Source organism: Nanorana parkeri, unplaced genomic scaffold (assembly GCF_000935625.1).
Source record: "Nanorana parkeri isolate BGI_ZX_2015 unplaced genomic scaffold, ASM93562v1 scaffold673, whole genome shotgun sequence".
Lineage (NCBI taxonomy): Eukaryota > Metazoa > Chordata > Amphibia > Anura > Dicroglossidae > Nanorana > Nanorana parkeri.
Window position 1 is genome coordinate 440,843 of NW_017306941.1, and position 20,636 is coordinate 461,478.

A 20,636-nucleotide genomic window follows, 5' to 3' on the forward strand; every position below is an offset into this window, starting at 1 on the left:
GGCTTAAGCCAGACCGGCTGTGCAACCACAAATATCTAGAAGGTTTCCTACATCTGTCTCTAAATTCGGAAATAATTCCTCTTTTACTTTTTCTTTTTTGTATTGCAGACAAATTTACCAGCAGCAATTCTGTACTGGGTAAACCGAGTGACTGCTTTTCCCATGTCCCTTCCCTAGTGTAGAACGGATGGTCTGATATCTTATTAGACGTGTACATTTCGTTCCATTCCAAATTAAAATGTGGACGACATTTTGTGAATTCGAACATTTGGATGCATCTGAATGTCTGAATTCCAATGAGGTCAGATGCAAACAAATCTGAATGTTCTTTTAATGACATTTCAGATCATCTGTATTTTGTTCAAAATTAAATCGAATACATTACTGTTTTCTGGCCAATTAGAAAACTTTGTCTGAAACTAAAACGAAATTCTGAAAGATTCGAACTTGAATAACGAAAGGTGGCCATACCCTATTCTTGCTTAACCGGACAAAATTTGCACAGTGTGTTCTGCTGTTGGCACACTTTCGGCAGGCAACTCTCAATCAGCTGATCGAAGCAGCCAGTTGGAAAATTTTCAAAGGAACAGAGCTGGCAGCTAATGAGCTGCTGGCTCTGTTTGGGTATTCTGAAAGCAGCTTGAGACCAACGTCAGAATACAATTCAAACAGTGGGAAATTCCTCGTTCAACGCACGTGATGGAGCAATCTGTTATATTTTCTTGATTCAGCCAGCAGGTTTAATGTTGAACATTTTACAGTGTATGCAGGGCCAGAATCCATATAAGCCCACCAAAGCCAGCCCGCAGCCGGCTGTCAAATCAGGTACACCATATCTGACTTGTGGGGACAGCTACCCGAATAGCTGCTCCTGTCAGCTCTGCCACTCAGTAATTCCCATCGGCCGGAGCTCTGACAGTTCTGAGCTCCGGTCAAAAGGAAGGATTAGTAAGGTCTGCACCAGACCTTACTAATCACTACTGGATCACTAGAGAATGTGCAGGTGATGGGGCTCTGTCTTTTATTTTATGTGCCGGGGGTGGAGGGATGTATTATTCTGCATTAGTTTGTGTGTGGGGGGTGGGTTGTATTTCTGTGTGTGGTTATGTGTATGTGTGTGTTTTTTGCATGCTGGCTTGTGAGTGTGCTGGGAAAACTTTTTGTTGTTTGTGTGTGTATTAGGCCACATTCATACCTGTACGTTTAGGTGTGACTAGGGATTTCTGTGTCAGGAATTGGCATTTTCCTGCAGCAGGAATCCCTAATCTGGCGTTTACAAGCAGCAACTGTCACCCATTCAAGTTAAGGATCAGGTGATAACCGCTGCATGTATACGCCAGCACACCGCATGTAATGGTTCATATGATTACATGTGTTTAGGAATCAATCACTCTCTGTGCATACATGATCAATGCATCCAGGGAGAGTGACTGTTTTCTAACTGCATGTAATCATATCACCATTACATGCGGTGTGCAGGTGTTTACATGCAGCATTGAAGCAAGAAGTAGAGGGGCAGCACTGTTAGAAAAAAAGCCCCTCTCACTGACAGGGGAGGAGGGTTTGGCGGAGAGGGGGGCGCATTGAGGAACCCGGCCTTGGGGCAGCAGAGAGAGAGTAAATCCGGCCCTGAGTGTATGGTCAGCTTAACTTTCTTTGAAAGGAAATTCTATGAATTTTCTAAGGAAATTCTTTGGAATCCAAATCAGGGTAGCAGCCCAGGGTGACAACACTGCTCCCCCATAGATACAGTACAGTTAATGAATGTTGTCACACTAGGACAAAAAATATATTACTAGCAGGATAATCAAGGGGTCTACATTTTTTACAAAATTTGCATAACTTATTCATCCAGTGAAACTTAGGGTATACTTGTTCTGATGACATAATCAGCTGTTGTGAGAATGGGGCAAAATCGAATGTTCTAAAATAGGTATATTCATAAAGAACAATGTACATTCATAAAGAACAGAGTAAATGGGGAAAAGACCACATTATGGCAACTAGATGGAGCTGAGGGTGATTGAAAATAATGTTGATAAAGAGATACAATGTTACAATTCAAGAGACCACTGGAGGAAATGAGCATAGAAATGTAACCATTGATACAACAGGGAAAGCAATGGTTACATGTATATGTTCATTCCCCCCTTGTAATGAACATATACCACATGTAACATCTTGTAACATCTTACTTACCGTGCTATAAACCAGTAGCACCATACTGTTGGGGGTCTCCTAGTGCATTACGCAGTGCTATCATTCTATCATGTTTTAGGGCCCATTCACACCATTGTGCAGCAGTGATGTGTGCCAATGTGCATTACATTAGTTGATGTGTTGTGGATCCAATAATTCTGAATGGCATCCCAACACAATAAGGCAATGCAAATATAATGTAGTGCACCGCAATGCAAGGCAACACACCATAGTGCGTTGCGTTTTACAAATTTTGTGGCACTTCACTTTTTGGTACGTTTTTGTACATTGGCAGCCTATTACTTTCACTCAACGCCAAAACACAAGATGAACAAGATTGTGTATGCAGTCCAGTGCAGTGAGGAGTGCTCAGAATTGTATGTCGGTGAAACGAAACAGCAGCTACACCAGCTTATGGCACAGCATAGAAGAGCCAAACCCTCTGGTCAGGATTCAGCAGTATACCTATATCTAAATGAAAAAGGTAATTCCTTTGAAGACAGCCAGGTACACATCCTAGACAGGGAGGAGGACTGGTTCAAAAGAGGTGTGAAAGAGGTCATTTATGTAATAATGGAGAAGCCAAGCTTAAATAGAGGTGGGGGTGAGACATCTATTGTCTGCCATATACAATGCTGTTTAACACCTCTCTCTGGGCGGGTTATTAACACCTAGCTCCAATTATGCAAGACCACAAAATGTGTAAGAGATTAACTACAAAGCCACAGGTCCTCCAACACAGAGGTGAATGTGATGGGTATATTTTCGAGAGGCGATAGGGGGTTAGATGTCAACGAAGCATTATGTTCAAGGAGAATTCACAATGAGATACACATTTCAAATGGGATGCGCTTGCTTTACAAGCAGATAGCAGTTGGGCCTGTGAGAAGGATTGACCCAAATCTTCCTCCCATTTAGACATGAAAGGCAGCTTCATGAACAATGTTTTCTCATGTAATAAGAGTATAAAAGGAGGATATGTGGCTGCTAAGAATTCTAGGAGAGGATAATAATTTCCAAAGTGCATCAGGTAGGTCTAAATTGAGCGGAGGCATTAAAGTGCGCAATTTGAGAATAGCAATATCTGTCCATAAAGGATTTTATTTTTGCGGTCGGCAGAATAGTCAAATACCCTTGCATTCGCCAGGAACTCAGATCGATATAAGGAATTAGGAGTTTGCAAGCTTGTAAAAGGGATAGGAAAAGAAAAGGATGATAAGGGCTATTTTACCATCCTTAAAGTGACATTAAACCCTCAGATTTTTTAACATAAAACAATACTGTAATGTGCGCCTTACTGTAATCCATGGTTGTTTCCCTTCTCTTTGCTGCTCTTCCTTTTAAATATGTATCTGTTCTCATGCTTGGAGAGAACTTCCCTTTTCAGCAGACTGCCTTGTCTCACACGGTGTCTGTGTATAGGCTGTAACCTGAGCCAGCACTACAGGAAGAGGCCCTCAGCTGAAAAGGGAAGTTCTCTCCAAGCATGAGAACAGATACATATTTAAAAGGAAGAGCAGCTAAGAGAAGGGAAACAACCATGGATTACAGTAAGGCACACATTACACTATTGTTTTATGTTAAAAAATCTGAGGGTTTAATGTCACTTTAAGGATAGAAAGCCACACCTGAAATGTGGAATGAATGGTGGGGTGTGTAGTTAATTGTGAATCGCATCTCTGGAATGTAGCTAGTAACCAGGTAGGCAAATCTCCTCCAAGGAATCATACTTTGTTCTAAGTTATACCACAGTTTATGTGGGTCCTTCAAGAAGAACCATGTTCTGAACTGGGCAAGTAAAGTAGCTCTATAGTAATCTTTTAGATTAAGTAGGCCCAAGCCTCCTGTTGATTTATGTTTCCATAAAATGGACTTTGCAATCCTACTATGTTTCCCATCCCAGACATATGAATTGACCATAGAGTGGATGCAAGAAAAACATTTTCAGGGAAGGGTAATAGGGAGAGTGTGGAAATAAAACAAAATTTTAGGTAAGACACTCATTTTGAATGCCGCCACTCTACCGGTCCATGACAATTCAAATCTTTTAAGAGAGTCTAGCTAATTTTTAACTGTTTTTAAAAGGGGTTCATAGTTATGGTTATATAAAGTAGTAGTGGAAAAGGTAAGCGAGATTCCTAGATAAGTAATAAAATCTGATGCCCATTTAAATTGAAATTGAGTCTGTAAAAGAGTCTTATCTAAATGCCTATACCCAAAATATGAGATTTCCCCTCATTAACCTTATAATAAGACATTGAACCGAATAAAGAAATAACCTCGGCCAGGGAAGAAGCAGGGGATTGTAAGGTAAGGATAATGTCATCCGCAAGAAGTCTTATTTTATGATCAATAGAAGAGACTGAGATGCCAGGAGTATTGGGGTTAGAACGGATAGCATTGATCGGGGACAATGTGAAATCTGCCATGTACCATTTAATATATTGAAGGAATGAGACAGCATCCCAGATAAGTATACCTGTGCAGTTTGGGTGGAGTAGAGCGCCAATAGGGCAGATAAAGTTGGGCGATCTATGCCAAAACACTGTAGTGTCAAGGATAGATACTTCCAATGAATCCTGTCAAACACCTTCTCCGTATCCAGGGCAAGAAGCAGAAAAGGCGTACGACCAACCTCTGCATTCGTCTAGTGCCATCTGGTGCCTGCCTTCCCCACACTAATCCCACCTGATCGGGATGAATAAATAGATGCTGTGAGACATAGCAAACAATTGCCAATCAGCTTAGCGTAGATCTTGATGTCCGTATTTAGAAGGGATATCGGTCTAAAGTTTTGTGGGTGTATTGGTTCCTTCCCTGGCTTCAGCAAGGCCACAATAAAAGCTTTAAGCATCTCTGAGGGAAAGGATCCAGAGGTTGCAGCTTTGTGAAACATAATAAGCATATAAGGAGTCAAAATATCCAAAAAACATTTGTAATGTTCCTCTGTAAAACCATCAGCCCCAGGGGACTTATGGGAGGGTTTTAATCACTTTTTTAATTTCTTCTAAAGTAAAGGGATCAGACAGGGATAGGCAATCTGATAACAAGAGGGATGGTATAGAAATGGCATCCAAAAAGTTCTTAATATTTATTGGGGTGGGTTGCGTGACATTGGGATCTTTTTGTACTTGAATGTATTTTTAAGATTAGTGTCACTTTATGCACCCATGCAAATGTTTGCAGTTTGCATTTTAAAGATTTAACTCCTGAGTTTAGTGTCACTTTAAGTAATGGTGGCTAGAGGTGAAGGTATCTACGTAGGCTTTCAGGAAGAGAGAGCACTGGGAGGCCCTCACCAGTGTGGTGGTACTAACGTCTAGCAGGAGTATGCTGGAGCCATGGAGGTGACAAAGGAATCTGCAAAGCTTCGACTCGACTTCGAATAGTGATATCACCCTCTCACTATACAATAGATCAGGGTTGGCTATACATTAGTGCAATCATTTTGTCAGGTAAAACCATTCCCATATAGGCATTGTAACTTTCTATTTTGGTATTTGGCTTGAGTGTTGCTCTAGCTCAGAGCAATTCATAGAAGTATGTTTATCTCCTGCTTTTTTTGGCCATGGTTTACTGTACTGGCATTAGATTGCAAAGAATTTTAATTGAAAAAATGTTATAGTTATTTCACAAGGCAGCTTAACATTCAGCAAAGCATGCCATTAAAAAACACAGAGTAAGCCATTAATGGGAGCAGAGGACGCAGTAATTGCATGGCTTGTAAGATGTAAATGAGACACAGAAAAATACAAGGGAATGTGTTAACATGCTGGAGCAGATCATGCATGGCTGTACTGGTTAAAGGCAACATTTCACTGTAACGTCTCTGTAAATATGCCGTTCTGGTTCAACTGTATACAATGGGCATGAACCAGCCATTGTAATGTACCATTCACCAGACTGTAATTAAAGGGATGAAAGACACCAACTGAGAGACACATGGCTGATGAATGCAAAAGGTGTGTGGCAGTACAGGTTGAACTTAAAAATGGTTTCACGTTATAATTCATCATTACAAGTCCATGTATATATTTGCATATTTTGAATGCCAACCCAACTCACATATGTTGCAGCACAATACAGCTCACATGACTTTTAGGACATTCTGGTATATTGGCAGTCCATTATTTTCAATAGGCTGCCTTAACGCAATGCATTTTAATGCACAACTTAAAGTGTGTGAATGCATGTGTGAATTATCTTGCTTTGCATGTAATGAGTCTATCTCATATATTAGTTTCACCTTTTAAGTTGCATTAGTGAAATAAATGAACTTTGCACGATATTCTAATTATTCGAGTTTCACCTGTACATAGTAAACAGAAAAGGAAAATGGAAAAAGACATGCCCTAGTCCTTATCATACAGGTTACAGAACTTTGGTTGGTAACCACATTAGAGCAGTCTAGTAAAGTAAGTACAGTACATTGAAAATCGAGCTCGCTCCATATGATGTGAATAAAGATATAACAAAAACGTCACACAGGAGGAATGTCTCTAAGACCTCTAACCACTAGTACTTGTAGTGTAGGTCTCTTTTAATGAGTCCCTATCCTCTACCTAAACCTCTTTATGTCTATCTTGCAAGGCCTGTGACTGAGTAGTTTGGACCAGACGTGCTACGGAGAGGGACCACATCTTTTTCTCATTCCACATCCTTCTTTCCTCTCTAAACACCTCTTGCTGGAATTTTTCCTGCTCGTTAGCAGGACATACAAAGAGGTCAAATGGGGCAGAACAGAATGGAAGTATCCCAAGCTGTGCAAACTAATGCCAGTGGAGAAAACTGTCCTAAGCACCCTTTGATGATACGGAGTCTCACTTTGGAAAGCTCAAAAGCCCAAATTTCATGAGAAGATACTCCGGCATTGTGCAGAAGTGTATTCTTCAAATTTTTAGATTCTCATCCTTCCTTCGATCCCACAAGAAGGCCCAATGACATTATACTCTCCTTGGTGAGCCACACGGAACTTGGATGTAAAGGTAATATTTTTACATTTATCTTTAAAGGCTGTAAGCAGTGAAAGCTATGTTACTGTGGCACCCACTTCAGGTCACTAATGTTATGTTCAACACAACAGAAAAGACTCAGATAAGTCAGGCTCATGCAACATTTTTGGAGAAAGGAACGACAAAACTCCTAAAGCAAGTCAAAGAGCAACACTTGTGAGACTCACTTTTTTCTTGGACGTATAAATATCCCTCCATTGTCCACTGACTGGGCGGCCGGTAATCCTGGTCTGCAGATTTCATTCTCTGCATTAGCCGATCCATTTCCTGTCGAGTGCTTTCAAAGTTGTTCCTTGTCTATAAAAGAGAAGTTTATGGCCAGTATTAGGGTTGGGGTTCCTCGATTCCTCAATATCTAACATCATGTTCCCAGCAAACGAGGAGCTCTTTTCTTACAGGAGGTCCAGGATATGTAAAAGAAGCTTCTCCAACCCTTTAGAGTCCACTTGATGTCTGCTACCTCACCCACTTGCACCACCAAAACCACATTAAAGGGTATCTATACCCAACATTATTTTTGGGGGATATTGAGTAGGGAAGCACTACCATCAAGTTCAACTGCTGTCGGAGGCTTTGTTGAGGAGATTCCTTCAACTTCTGTCCGTCAGGAAAATCAAGCACGCAGCCATGCCCGAAGATCCGCGCATGTGCATAGGTGGCAGGAAGGTCAAGTTCAAGGCTGTGTCCGGAGATATGCGCGTAGACCTTGCTCACGGCAAAGAGCTGCATTGGCTCATAACACTGCACATAAGAACACACTGGCTAATACATGTGCGCATGAGCAAGAATGAACATGCACTTGGCATCTCATTGGCTATTTAAACCTGAGCACCACTGAGGAGAATTGCTGAGTGGATGTCACACACAGGAACCATGGGGAAAAAAAGTAGCCACCCTCCAGAAGAAAGGACAGTGTTTGAATATTGAAGGTGGCTTTTTACCTACCCCCTTTTCCCCCTCCCCCTACTGTTCTCTTGCTTTGCTGGAACACCGTCTCTTTCTTTACTTTTCTCGTTTGCTTTCACCTACTTTTTCTCATCTTTTCTAAAAAAAAATTTTAATCCTCTTCTGCGGGGATTTTGTAGTGTTTTTTAAGCAGCACGTTTTTTTTTTCTCTGTGTAGTCCCATTGAAGGTGACAGGATAGAGGGGGAACTTTTTCCACTTTTTTCTTTTTTGTATAAAATACTTTAGATTCCTCAATGCCATTTCTTCTATCTATGATTATTTACATGGATCTATGGTTTTCACCTTTGATTGAGTTGTTATAAAAGTGTGCTCAGTTATGTTGTATGTAAAACTGTTATTTCTAATGTTTTTTCCCTTTTAGAAGTGACCTGCATTCTCTTGTTTTTGTATTGTTATTCTTTGGCTTTAATAACATTGTTGTGAAAGAAAAAAACACCAAAGAACAATGTGCAAAATGAGGGAGCTGTCCAGAAAGAGGAGCACTTGAAAACTATGCTTCTTCCCTCCTTCACATCCAGTTTATCACTCCATTCTTTATGGTTTGATGTTTAATATACAATACATGGGTGCTTGATTTTTAGCTATTCTAACTCTCATTTTTAAACTTACTTTTTAATCCGAGTCCTACTTTAAAGGGCAAATAACTAACGTAAAAATATATTTCAAAGGCTCAATTATTCATGGCCTTACGTTTTGCAAATTGAATTGCAGCTGCTCCTTGTACGGCGTAAATTCCCTGGCCAGCTCGTATCCCTCATGGTAGTAGGTAAAGAGACCCTGGAGGAACGCCAGAAGCTGCAAAGTAAAAAAAAAAAACATAAAAAAACAGGCAATGAATACTCCGGGCTGGATAAGGTAAACAGCAGAGCCTCAGATTTACTACAGATAAGCAGCCACTTGCAATTAATGGTATATCATTCGTTTTAAAGGAACTCAGCTTCAAGGTTCAATTAAGGGGGAAAGAAAAGTTAAATATGACTTTGGCATGAAGATGAGTAGCCGGCAATTCGTTCCATAGGGAAAGTGTCCTTAAATCCATGATTTCGACTGCAAAGAAAAACGAATGTTATAATTCAACATTTCACCTCAGCAGCCATCCGCAAATAAATTATTTCAAGTGCTCACTGGTAAGATTACAAGATTTTGTTAAGCCTGTAATTGTGAACCATAAATATCGCTCGTCCTCAGCGGTGGAGGACATATTGGTTATCTGCGAGTTGTAAACGCTGGCACGCTGGAAAACAACACGCATTTGTCAAGAGGGAGACGGCAAACAAAGTACCTGCGGTGAATTTTATTCTGAAATTTGCATCTTTGGAATTGTACTAGTACGCAGGAGTATCATTATGTTGTATTACTTGAAATGTTAAAGCATACATATGCAATATATGTACATAATGAAATATATATTTATAGATTTACGCTATATGTACTATATATTTATGATGGAAAAAATATATATTAGGGAGCAAGAGAGAAATGAAAACAGCTAAAGTTTTCATTAAAGCGCAAGTGCTCTTTAAAACTGGCCTCCAATCGCCCAAAGTATAAAATTCAAAATATTAAAAACCACTTACAGAGCCATCCACAACTCTGCCCCCGACTATATCTCAAACCTGGTCTCAAAATATCACACTAACCGTGCCCTACGCTCTTCAATAGTCCTCCTGCTTCTGCTTTCCAACTCGTCAACTCCTCCCATGCTCGCCTCCATGACTTCACTAGAGTCTCTCGCATTCTCTGGAACTCTTTACCCCAACCTTTTTCGTCTATCTCCCACTCTAAATGCCTTTAGGTGATCCCTTAAGACTCATCTCTTCAGGTAAGCTTATCCCTCCTCAACCTATCCGCTCAATCATCACGTTCTCCACACACAGCTACCTCCTCATGTTTCACTTGCCCCTCCCTTTTATATTGTAAGCCCTCAGGGGCAGAGCCCTCCTTACCATCTTGTCTTGAATTGTATTGTGATTGTAATGTCTTCCTTACATTGTAAAGCGCTGAACAAACTGTTGGCGCTATATAAATCCTGTATAATAATAATAAAGACGCAAAGTGCGATTATCCTTGGTGATGCCCCCTCCACTAAGTGTTAGCCCTCCACTAACAGTTGCCACACTCCCCTTCTGCAGATGTATACTTTCCAAAATCCAATATCCGCAGCTTCCAGAAGTTGTTTACATCCTGTACCACAAGCCCTCTTTCTCTCCGCCGCGCCACTAAAGTACAGCCCCATACTTCTGCCTCCTTGCTGGAAGGCAAGCCCAACAGACCTCTATGGGGCCTTACTGAGTAGAAGTGACCAGAAGAGATAGGACTTGCAGCATGGGATGTCAACAATTCCTGGATGCTGGGAGGGTTGGAAAAAAAATGTCTGTTAAAAAAAAAAAGAATCTGGAATAAAGTATTCTCTACCTACTGCCATATTACTAACTCACAGATTTCTCCTTCACCTAAAATGGCATTGCTCTCCATCATCCCAGGCCCTATTGCTCATGCCAAGAAAGGTCTCCTTTGCTTCTTTATAGTATAGCTGCATGCAACCTAATGCCTAGATATATGAACTCTTCTGCCGTACCTTTCATACAAGAGTGGACAAAGGAGGTCTGTTGTATTATGAACCTCGAACAGCTGACAGCGCACTTACATAATCGGCTATCTCAATTTGAGGTAACCTGGGCTCTCTGGCCTGCCTACATGGACACAGATCATTTCAGATCTCTATGCTAACCTTGATACTTACCTCGAACATGTATTACCATTACCTTTAGGGACTAACACTGCTTGGAAGTGCAATCTGTCATCTTCTCTATTATACCTCCTTTTCGTATTTACTTTTCTTTCTCCTGACTTCCTCACACCTATAATCTGATCTTCTACTTCACCTCTTATTCTCTCCCACATCATCTTTTCCTTCTCCTCCATTTCAAGCAACTTATACTCCCTATTATGCTCTTTATTTTTACCATTGATATGATATCTCAGGATCGTGTTCACAGTAAATGTGATAAGAGCTTCTGTAAATGGATTTCTTAACAACTGTCTATATGTATCAATGATGTGAGAGTCTAACACTTAGGCCCCATTCACACCGAGGCGACAGCTTATCAAGCGTGTATTTTTTTGGAGGCGATTCAAAACATGCAAAAACGTGCTGATCAGTGCGTTTCCATTGAAGTCTGTAGACAAAATGAGCTTCAAAAGTAGCTCAGGGAGCATTTCAGGCGACAGGTGTATTGGAACGTGCGATTCCGCGCATTTGCATGAATAGCCCCCATATAATGTATGGGATTTTAAATGTTGGTGTTTCAGCGACGAAAAATCCGTGCAATGAAAATGCCCTGGTTGAAAAAATGTCCAATAAACTTTTTGCTTAAAAAAAAAAGAAATTAACAGCAATGGTTTGATGGCAGCACAATGAAACATAGGAATAATAGTGTTGCGGTTTAATAGTGCCTGGCCTATCAGGGATTAACATTTATCTATAAGCAAAACCTTATATTTAGTTTAGGATGTCATGAAGAAGGGTTAGACTCTGGGTTAAGTTTTCATTGTAGTCTGTGGTAAGCAGCAATCCAAAAGGTGTCCCCAGAAGAAGGGGCAATCTTCCAATGGGATACCAGTTTAGGGACAACTGTCTTAGAGAAGATTGATGTTGTGTTCCCTTTAAAGTGAAGGGGAATGTAAACACAGCAAAAAAATAACCGGTGAGTGGTTTTAACCCTTCCCTACTCTATCCCAAATAAAAAATAAGTTTTAGCTTTACTAACACTTTCATTATAGTAATGTGAATGTTTAAACAGAGGAGACCTGACAATATGTAGGCAAAACATGGTAATACTGACAATACATAGGCCACAAATAGTTAATATTATACAATACTTTGGAAAATCAATTGTTAAATGGGCAACCATTGTAAAACAAACGTGCAAGCATTACAATATGCAAGCAGAAAATGGGCAAAACGCAAGTAACAAAATGGCTATTTAATAATCCTGCCCCTGTACAAAGCATTAGTAAGACCTCATCTGGAATATAAAGTTCAGTTTTGGGCTCCAGTTCACAAAAAGGATGTTATGGAACTGGAGAAAGTGCAGCGAAGGGCGACTAAACTCATAAGAGGCATGGAGGAACTCAGCTATGAGGAAAGATTAACTGACCTGAATTTGTTCTCTCTGGAGAAGAGGTGATTAAGGGGGGACATGATCACAATGTATAAATACATAAATGGTCCATATAGTGAGCTTGGTGCCAAATCATTCACTTTAAGGTCACTGCAAAGGACAAGGGGGCACTCTTTGCGTCTGGAGGGAAAGAGGTTTAACCTTTGCATACGGAAAGGATTCTTCACAGTTAGAGCTGTGAAAATGTGGAACAGACTCCCCCAGGAGCTAGTTCTAGCGAGCTCAGTTATTTGTTTAAAAAAAAAAAACTGGATGTATTCCTAAGTGCACAGAATATTACTGGATATTGAGTTCTTATAGGTATATTAAGCACCAGAGATTGCTGATCCAGGGAATATCTGATTGCCTTATGGGGTCAGGAAGGGATTTTTTTCCCCTGTTGGAGCAAATTGAACCATGCTTTATAGGGGTATTTATTTTGCCTTCCTCTGGATCAGCAGGGGGGTAACTATGGGCATAGTGTTCTGTTTAGGCTTTTCTTTTTCACATCTCTATAGGTTGAACTCGATAGACGTGTCTTTTTTCAACCTGACTAACTATGTAGATTCTGACAATATCTGGGCAACATATGACAACACATGGCATGTCCCCCAGTACCAATTCAGCCACCCAAGCAAAAATTCACCCCTTGATACCTGGACATTTCCCTATGCTTAATCCCTTTAAAAATCCTGCAAATACAGAAAAATACTAGTTGATCTGTCACAATTTATAACAACAATAGTAATGAATTCTACATAGACATGCATCTTCTACTAAGCTTTCAAAATGAAGAACATACAAGTGCTACACAATTAACATGACCAATAAACACAAATACAATACAAACCAATGAAAGGAATCTTACCTAAAAGTGAGTTTATTGTGCATGCCCCACAGCATACTGTGAATGTACTGTGCAAGCGTGTTGTGGGGTGCTGCCTTTCAGACTCCCTGCTGTGTAACCGGTCATGGACGGAGTGCTGCCTGTTAGTTACAGGCAGCACTTAATTTGGCTTTTGACAGCTATGCTAGGATACACAGTAGTGAGGCCAGAGCTAAAACAGTCTCTGACTTAAAGTCAGAGGATTGAGCTCTGTGGATGGTTTGAACTAATGACAAAGTGCCACTGGTTCAAGCCGTCTAATCAAAAAAAAAGAGAGAGAAATAAAACAAAACACTGACGGTAACCATCTGGACACCTCATTAGTGAAGAGCAAGTGAGGGACAGGGAGGATCTGCTTAAATAAGGAAGGTGATTTTTTTGGCCAATGGAAGCTCATCAAGGGTACATTGAAAATAAATGGGCGATGCACCAGAATATTGATACCCTGGTGCCCAACCTGTGGCAATTTGGCACTTACTGTGTAGCCTTCAGGGCCACTGGTACCCAACCTGTGGCCCATTGAAACTTAGTGTGCTGCCCTCAAGGCCCCTGAAGACAGCGCTCTGTCTGTGTTTTGGTGCTTTCTCAAGCTAGTAAAGCAAAAACAATCTTAAAACTGGCTTCTACTTTAGTTTTTTTGTGCTGTTTATCACTTTTCTCCTTTTTTTCCACTGATCTTTTATATTAGACCTTACTGTGAGAAATATTAAATGTGGCCCACATTGTTTTTTTAAGGAGTCTATTGGGAGCACAAATGTGAATGATTGATTTGTAAAGGGCCGTAATATTAGTGAACATGTCTCGAGTCTATGACTGTCTCCTGAAGCATGTTACCATTCTCCAACAACACCTCTAGGATGTCTGCAGTCTCTGACCATCTCCTGCAGAACGTATACAGTCTTTAACATCTTTCTTTAGCATGTGTGGTCCTGGTAATGCCCCGGGCTGCACTTGAGGCCACGTCTATAAGTGGAAAATCACTGCCTTAAAAGTAGTGTTTTACTAAAGGAGTTATAAAGTCCCAGCATATCCTCTCATGTTATAACATCAGCATTGTAATAGGAATACATACTGGAGTTGTTTTTCAGAATGCAATCAAAGCTTACATGATAAAATCCCTTTTATATACTGAGTGCTGCCTTCCGTCTGCCCATCAGTTTCATTAACTTAATGGATTCCCAGTGTGCTTTGCATCTCTTTCCCTGCTGCTTGATGTGATGCAACCTTGATTTCTCAAGACTAAATATCTCATCATGCATCGCTTCCAGCAAGCAATGATAATGTTACATTATTAGCGGTTCAGACGTTGAGTTGTAGTTTAGAAGGCAGGCTTAGGATAGGGTTCACATCTGTGACCGCACTGCAATTGTGCACGAAATTGCACACCATCGCCGATCGCGCAGGCGGTGCAATTATTTTCTAATGGCACCCCAGTCGCGCCAGGCAGACTGCCCGGATCCCCGCCACGATACCGCATGCGGTGCGTGTTGCAAAAAGAGGTGCGTGTAGCTTTATTCAGCGATTACTGCGTGGATATAACCCCATTGAAATCAACGGGGCCATGCAGCAATCACTATGTGCAATTGTGCATGATCACACTGTCTTGGGGTGTACGCCCCAGGATCGCCGATATGTGAACCTAGCCTTAAGTAGGCTATACACGCAGCAAATTTTGTCTGGTTCTTGATGAACTGTCTGAAATTCCCACAGTGGGTGTTGGCACCCTTTCGCCCGGCAACCCTCAATCAGCCGATCGAAGAGCTTGGGAAAAAGTCACTCAGCTGCAGGCTCCATTCGCGTATTCTGACAGTGGCCAGCGGCCGCTATCACAATACTATAGAAACAGCATGGAATTCCCCCATCAACGTTCAGTGATGGAGGAATCTGTTCTATTACTTTTGCTCAGCCTACCCGGCTTTAGTTAGAGTTGTGACACAAGGAAGTGCATACTCACAGGGCTGAGTGAAATTGTGTCAGTACAGGAAGTACATCCTATGGACATCTTCAATAAATAAGTTTACAAACTTCTAGATGGATAGGGTTATTAGGAGTGGGATAGAACTTATGAATATTCAATAAAGAAATACAAATGCATTTCTAGTTTTTTACCATAGATTTCCTTTAATACACAATAAGCAACCATATAAACTACCACTAGATGGCAGCAGATCATAGCATTCTGAAATTCTGCTTTTCGAGATGGCATAAATGCACCAAAATCCATCAAATAAAACAAATGCTATTATCCCCTGCTATTTCCCAGCAGGAAAGATTATGAGGGAGTTTGTTTAACCTCTTACTAGAGCCCTCAACCTAGTTTATTAGCAGAATGTTCAAGTGGGGCCGTCTCCTGCGGCTGTATCTCTGTGCCTTGATGCAGAGTGCAGTATTGTAGATAGATGGGGTACATTGTAAAGTTGGTATAAACGCCAAGAAATAACGGCGGGAAGAGAAGAAAAGGCCAGACATGCTACTGATCGAGAGTGAACTTGTTTTGTGCACACACTAACAGGCCTGGTCCTGCGGGTCCTTATTATATGTACGAGGTGAAGAAGTTCAACAACCCTGTAGGCATTGCACATCCTCAACACAAACAGCAACGTAATGTTTATATTTGTTAGAAACATATGGATGTATGATTAATCCTCAGACGCCTTCTGGATAACCGACCAGTTACAAGGGGGAAAAAAATTGCTTGAAATTCCCTTCATTTTAACCATTGAGACAATTCGCGCTGCAAGTCTCAAAGTTAAAGGCATTTGATACACTTAAAAAAAATCTCCATAATGGGTCTCAAGGAGGGGTACATACATTCAGATTTGGGGGACAATCATCAAGGCCTTAAAGTAACATTAAAGGCTAAACTCCCCCCCCACAGTGCTAAAGTAAGGACTTACCTTAAATGATGCCTCTTGATCTGATCTTCTTTCCTGTAGTTTTCAGATGTCCCTCCAGTGCTGGTGCCGGTCTCCGATCCAGCGCCGACTCCTCTGTCCTCCTCTTCGCTCATGTCCCACGGAGTCTGTGCCGGTGCACGCTGCTCCATATACTTACCTTGTGTCTCTCCTCGTCTCCTGGCCGAACATCTGAACAGCGCATTGCGCCTGCCACAAGAGCCTTTGCGACAACCCAAAACATTTTCAGATGTTCGGACAGGAGCACGCGGCGGAGACAAAGGTAAGTATTAACCCTTTGAAAAAGTTTTTTTTGTAAAATCGTTTTGCATATATCTACTGCTTGCTAGCAGTAGATATATGCAAAAACAAATGAGGGTTTAATAACCCTTTAAGTAGGGTAGAACTCAGGTTCAGAGCACACCCAGAGGATTTCGGTTTACTGGGAGTTTGCGGATTTGGTGTCTATTCACATATTGATAATTCACTGTGGATTTTAATAAAGCTTGGCTTATTATTGGGGATCCCTGGAGTGCGGTCTGTTTGGACACTGAATAGAACAAGAGGATCACCAGCACCCAGGAGATGACATTCAAATCTTTACAAGATGACATTCAAATATTTACAAGGCTATTCATAAAAAGGTGAAGAGTTTGGAGAAGGCAGGAGAAGTGAGCAATCTAGACCAAAATAGCTGATTTGGGAAAATTGTCCAATTCAGCTCACTTTCCAGTTCAGCTATGTTGTCCTAGATTGTTCACTTATCCTGCCTCCTCCAAACTCTTCACCCTTTTGTGAATAACCCCCATAGTGTTAATTTATTCAAATACATATATAGTGACTATGTTGTCCTGATGAAGGGACCCTCTGCGGCCCCGAAACGTTGGCTATGTGATACATGTGACGATGTATTTGAATAAATGAGCAGTAAAGTTTTGAACGTCATCTCCTGAGTGCTGGTGATCCTGATTTTCTACTGATTGATGTACACGGCGCCATCCGTGATTATCACTGCAAGCACCATCATTGTTATTGGTCCTAAATGCTGCAAGAAGTGCAGGGGGACTATAGACCACGCTGTTTGGACACTGAAGCGGTTGGAGGTGAGAACGCACCTGTTTGACCAGCACCATTGGAGGCTCCAGAACATGAATGTGGCCGTCCAATCGTAATGGTGAGATCTCCTTGTGTATTAAAACTAGGCTGAACCGGTGTCATTCTGAACAAGGAAAGGGGCTCCTCCAAACATGGATGGAAACTTCTTCCCCTGCCGCCCAATTAGCTGTGGTCAAGGAATTGACAAGGAATTCACTACAGGCGAAACTCGAAAAATTAGAATATCGTGCAAAAGTAATTGCAGTAAGTGTTGCAAAAGGGGCCCAAACCAAGTACTTAGTACATATGCATGCTTGTACTTTTCAGAGGTCCGATATTGTTCTATGTACAATCCTTGTTTTATTGATTGCATGTAATAATCTACTTTTTGAGGTTGTGGATTTGGGGTTCTTGGGGTTTTCATGAGCTGTAAGCCATAATCATCACAATTATGACAAATCACGGCTTGAACTATCTTGCTTTGCATGTAATGAGTCTATCTCATATATTAGTTTCACCTTTTAAGTTGCATTAGTGAAATAAATGAACTTTGCACTATATTCTAATTATTCGAGTTTCACCTGTATGCAGAAGCAAAGGGGCGGGTTACAGTGACCTTATATGATTATAAAATGTCACCAGCACACCAAACTCGTGTCCAAAATTGCTTTTATTGATGCATATGCATCTTGTCACAGAGAGGACAATTTAATATTAAATTATGGCTGGAACCTGACGCCGGGAGGTGGGGTTGTTTTTTCTGTGCTGGGTGTTTGGGTTTTTAAGAGCAACTGCTTTTCACCATTTGTCATATTGTGCCTGATGAAGGGACCCAAAGTGGCCCCGAAATGTTGCCTTCTCTGTGACAAGATGGATATGCGTCTATAAAGACAATTTTGGACCCTTTGTGCTGGTGACATTCTATTAACATTTGGTTTCCAGCTGCACCTCCGTAGTCACTTCAGCACCCATCCACAAGGGGTATATCGGTAACGAGTGCAGTGCAGTATATTTTGGACTTATATGGCCACATGGCTATGTTTGGTCAATGACATTTACATGAATGGGCCATGTAGCCATATACGTTCAATGGTGTCAGAACAAGAATCCCACCTCTTTGTTTATGTTCAGCTGTGAATGCGGGTGGTTCCAGGAGACTTCCAGGTTCGAGGTTGCTCAGGTTCAGACTGAGTTGGATCTAAACCTGAGCTCATCCCTGGCCATTACCAGAATCCACAAAGGCTCTATATATAATCATCTCCTAGCTAAAAAGGTCTACACTGCACAGGAGATATTTACCATGTCAATTGGACTACTAAAACTGCCAATATTAGTTGTTAAGAGTAACAAACAATCACCAAGCACATAGAACAATGGTGTAAGCTATCCTTGCAACACATAGTAGCAATTTACTGTAGGTACATGCAAACCCAATCACTAGACTCTCTTATAGCGGACCTTTACCCCCTTTCACTACTAAAAATCACATCAGCATGCAACTCTGCATGCTGATATAAAATCATCTTACATTTATTAGTTAAACAAACTTGTTTTTCATTTACTTACAAATAGAGTTTATCACATCCTGGTCCAGTTCTGGCACAAATGATGTAATGTGCCCAAGCATTGCATCATGGGAAGGTTACATCAGCAGAGCATTACTGGGAAACCTCATCCGTAATCTCACGAGATCTCAGGGAAAGGAATTTTCCTCCCCTGAGATGATGTGCTTGGTCACATGTCCTAGTCACATGTGCCAGAGTTCCAGGAAGTTAAAGGAGAACTATGAGTTGAGTGCTTTCCACTCACCTCATAGTTCTAGCCGACCTGTGACAATGAGACTGCCACAGGTCGGCTCAGAAGATCGGGAGGTGAGCGAACATATACCGGCGTTCGCTCACCTCTCGATCCTGTCACGGCTCTCTGCCATGACAGGGGAGGGGCTGGATTCCACCCTCCCCGCTCCGCCAGCGCTGACTGGCGGAACGGGAGGGGGTGGGTACAGCTGGCTCTGCCTCTAGATAGGCAGAGCCAGCTGTCACTCACGCAGCTGGGTGGATCTCGACATCGATGTCGGGATCCGCTCCGGCTGCGGCGTCTCAGTATACCGTGAGCTGTAGCTCGCGGTATACTGAGCTTAGGGTAACGGGAGGGAGCTAGTTTGTGTCCTCCCGTTACCCAAAGGTGAACTATGGGGAAAAACACTGACCCCATAGTTCTCCTTTAAGGGAGATATTTCCTGTTATAGGGTGATAGTGCTCTGTACTTGCCTCACTGCCAAATGGCATGCAACCATTGCTGGATACATGGATAAAAATGGACTGCAGTACATCCCTATGGGCACCTGCCCATATCTGCCCACTTACAGGTCCGTTTAGGTTCGTTGAACCGAACACAAAAAGATTGTGTCCAGGACAAGATATAGGCACATGCACATGCGTTCACATTTGATCACCCATAGTGATTACATGGGTCTGTTTTTCCTCCATCCCAAGAAAAATCGGAATGAACACTGATGTCACATACTGCATGTGACATCCATCTCCGTTCTGATCCAACTCAGGAGGGGATCCATCTAGTATCAATTCATAAATATCCAGTTGTGTATTAATCAGTACAGCATGCTACCTGTACTTACAGAAGAGGAAAACACTTGCTCCATCTGTTCATCAATTATCGATACCATTAGCAATTCATCTCTGGTGCTTTTAGTGCCAAAATGGAGGTGATGAAAGTCACTTGGGCACTAAGATCACTCTAGCAATCCTAAAGCCACGTGGGCCCCAATTGGTATCATTCATTCCTGTGTTGAGGTGACGCCTGGCTCTGAGCCATTGGTTATTTCTTGTGGCTGTTGGTTGAAGACCTAAATCCATTAGGAAGAATGGAATGTTTGTAACCACAGGCCTCTGCTATTCAGATGCAGAGAGGAATTAAAAAAAGAAAACATAACTCAAGCAGATAAACAAAACAAAAAATAGTGGACTGCTGGCCAAAAACACACAATCCGGACAAGTATTTATTTGGATAGTCGGTGCCCACAGCAATGTATTTGTTAAACAACATATTAGTAAGCCCAGTAAGTGCTGCAGGCACAATTGGCAAAAACTCAAAGTTTAGACACTGCCAAAAAAGATTTAACATGTTAATGTCATTTCAATGGTCACTTGAAGTATTTTAAAATCTGCAGCTCTTATTAAAATAATACTTTGTGACTCCGCCACTCCACATTGATGGCTGCATGGCATTTCTCAGGGTGGGTTTTCTGATGGTGACAGCAGTGGACCAGGTTTGCATAATGTGAAACAGTCACTTGTAGTCTCCATTGGAAGACCACAGATCAGGGTGACAACAAAGGAGCACAAATGGGTGGCAGGTATTTGTACCCTTTAATAGGAATTGCCTCATCCACGATCATG

At 41.5% G+C, this 20,636-nt stretch overlaps 1 protein-coding gene across 1 annotated transcript in view; it reads right to left on the bottom strand.

The window, feature by feature from the left end:
- The window catches only part of ARHGAP42 (Rho GTPase activating protein 42), a 289,730-nt gene that overhangs the window by 46,696 nt on the left and 222,398 nt on the right, over positions 1 to 20,636 (bottom strand). Inside the window, exons 7-8 of the mRNA XM_018563547.1 lie at positions 8,870 to 8,974; positions 7,379 to 7,508 (exon numbers count right to left, since the gene is read on the bottom strand). Of these exons, the coding sequence (XP_018419049.1) occupies positions 7,379 to 7,508; positions 8,870 to 8,974 (235 nt within the window). The remainder of the gene's footprint in view (positions 1 to 7,378; positions 7,509 to 8,869; positions 8,975 to 20,636) is intronic.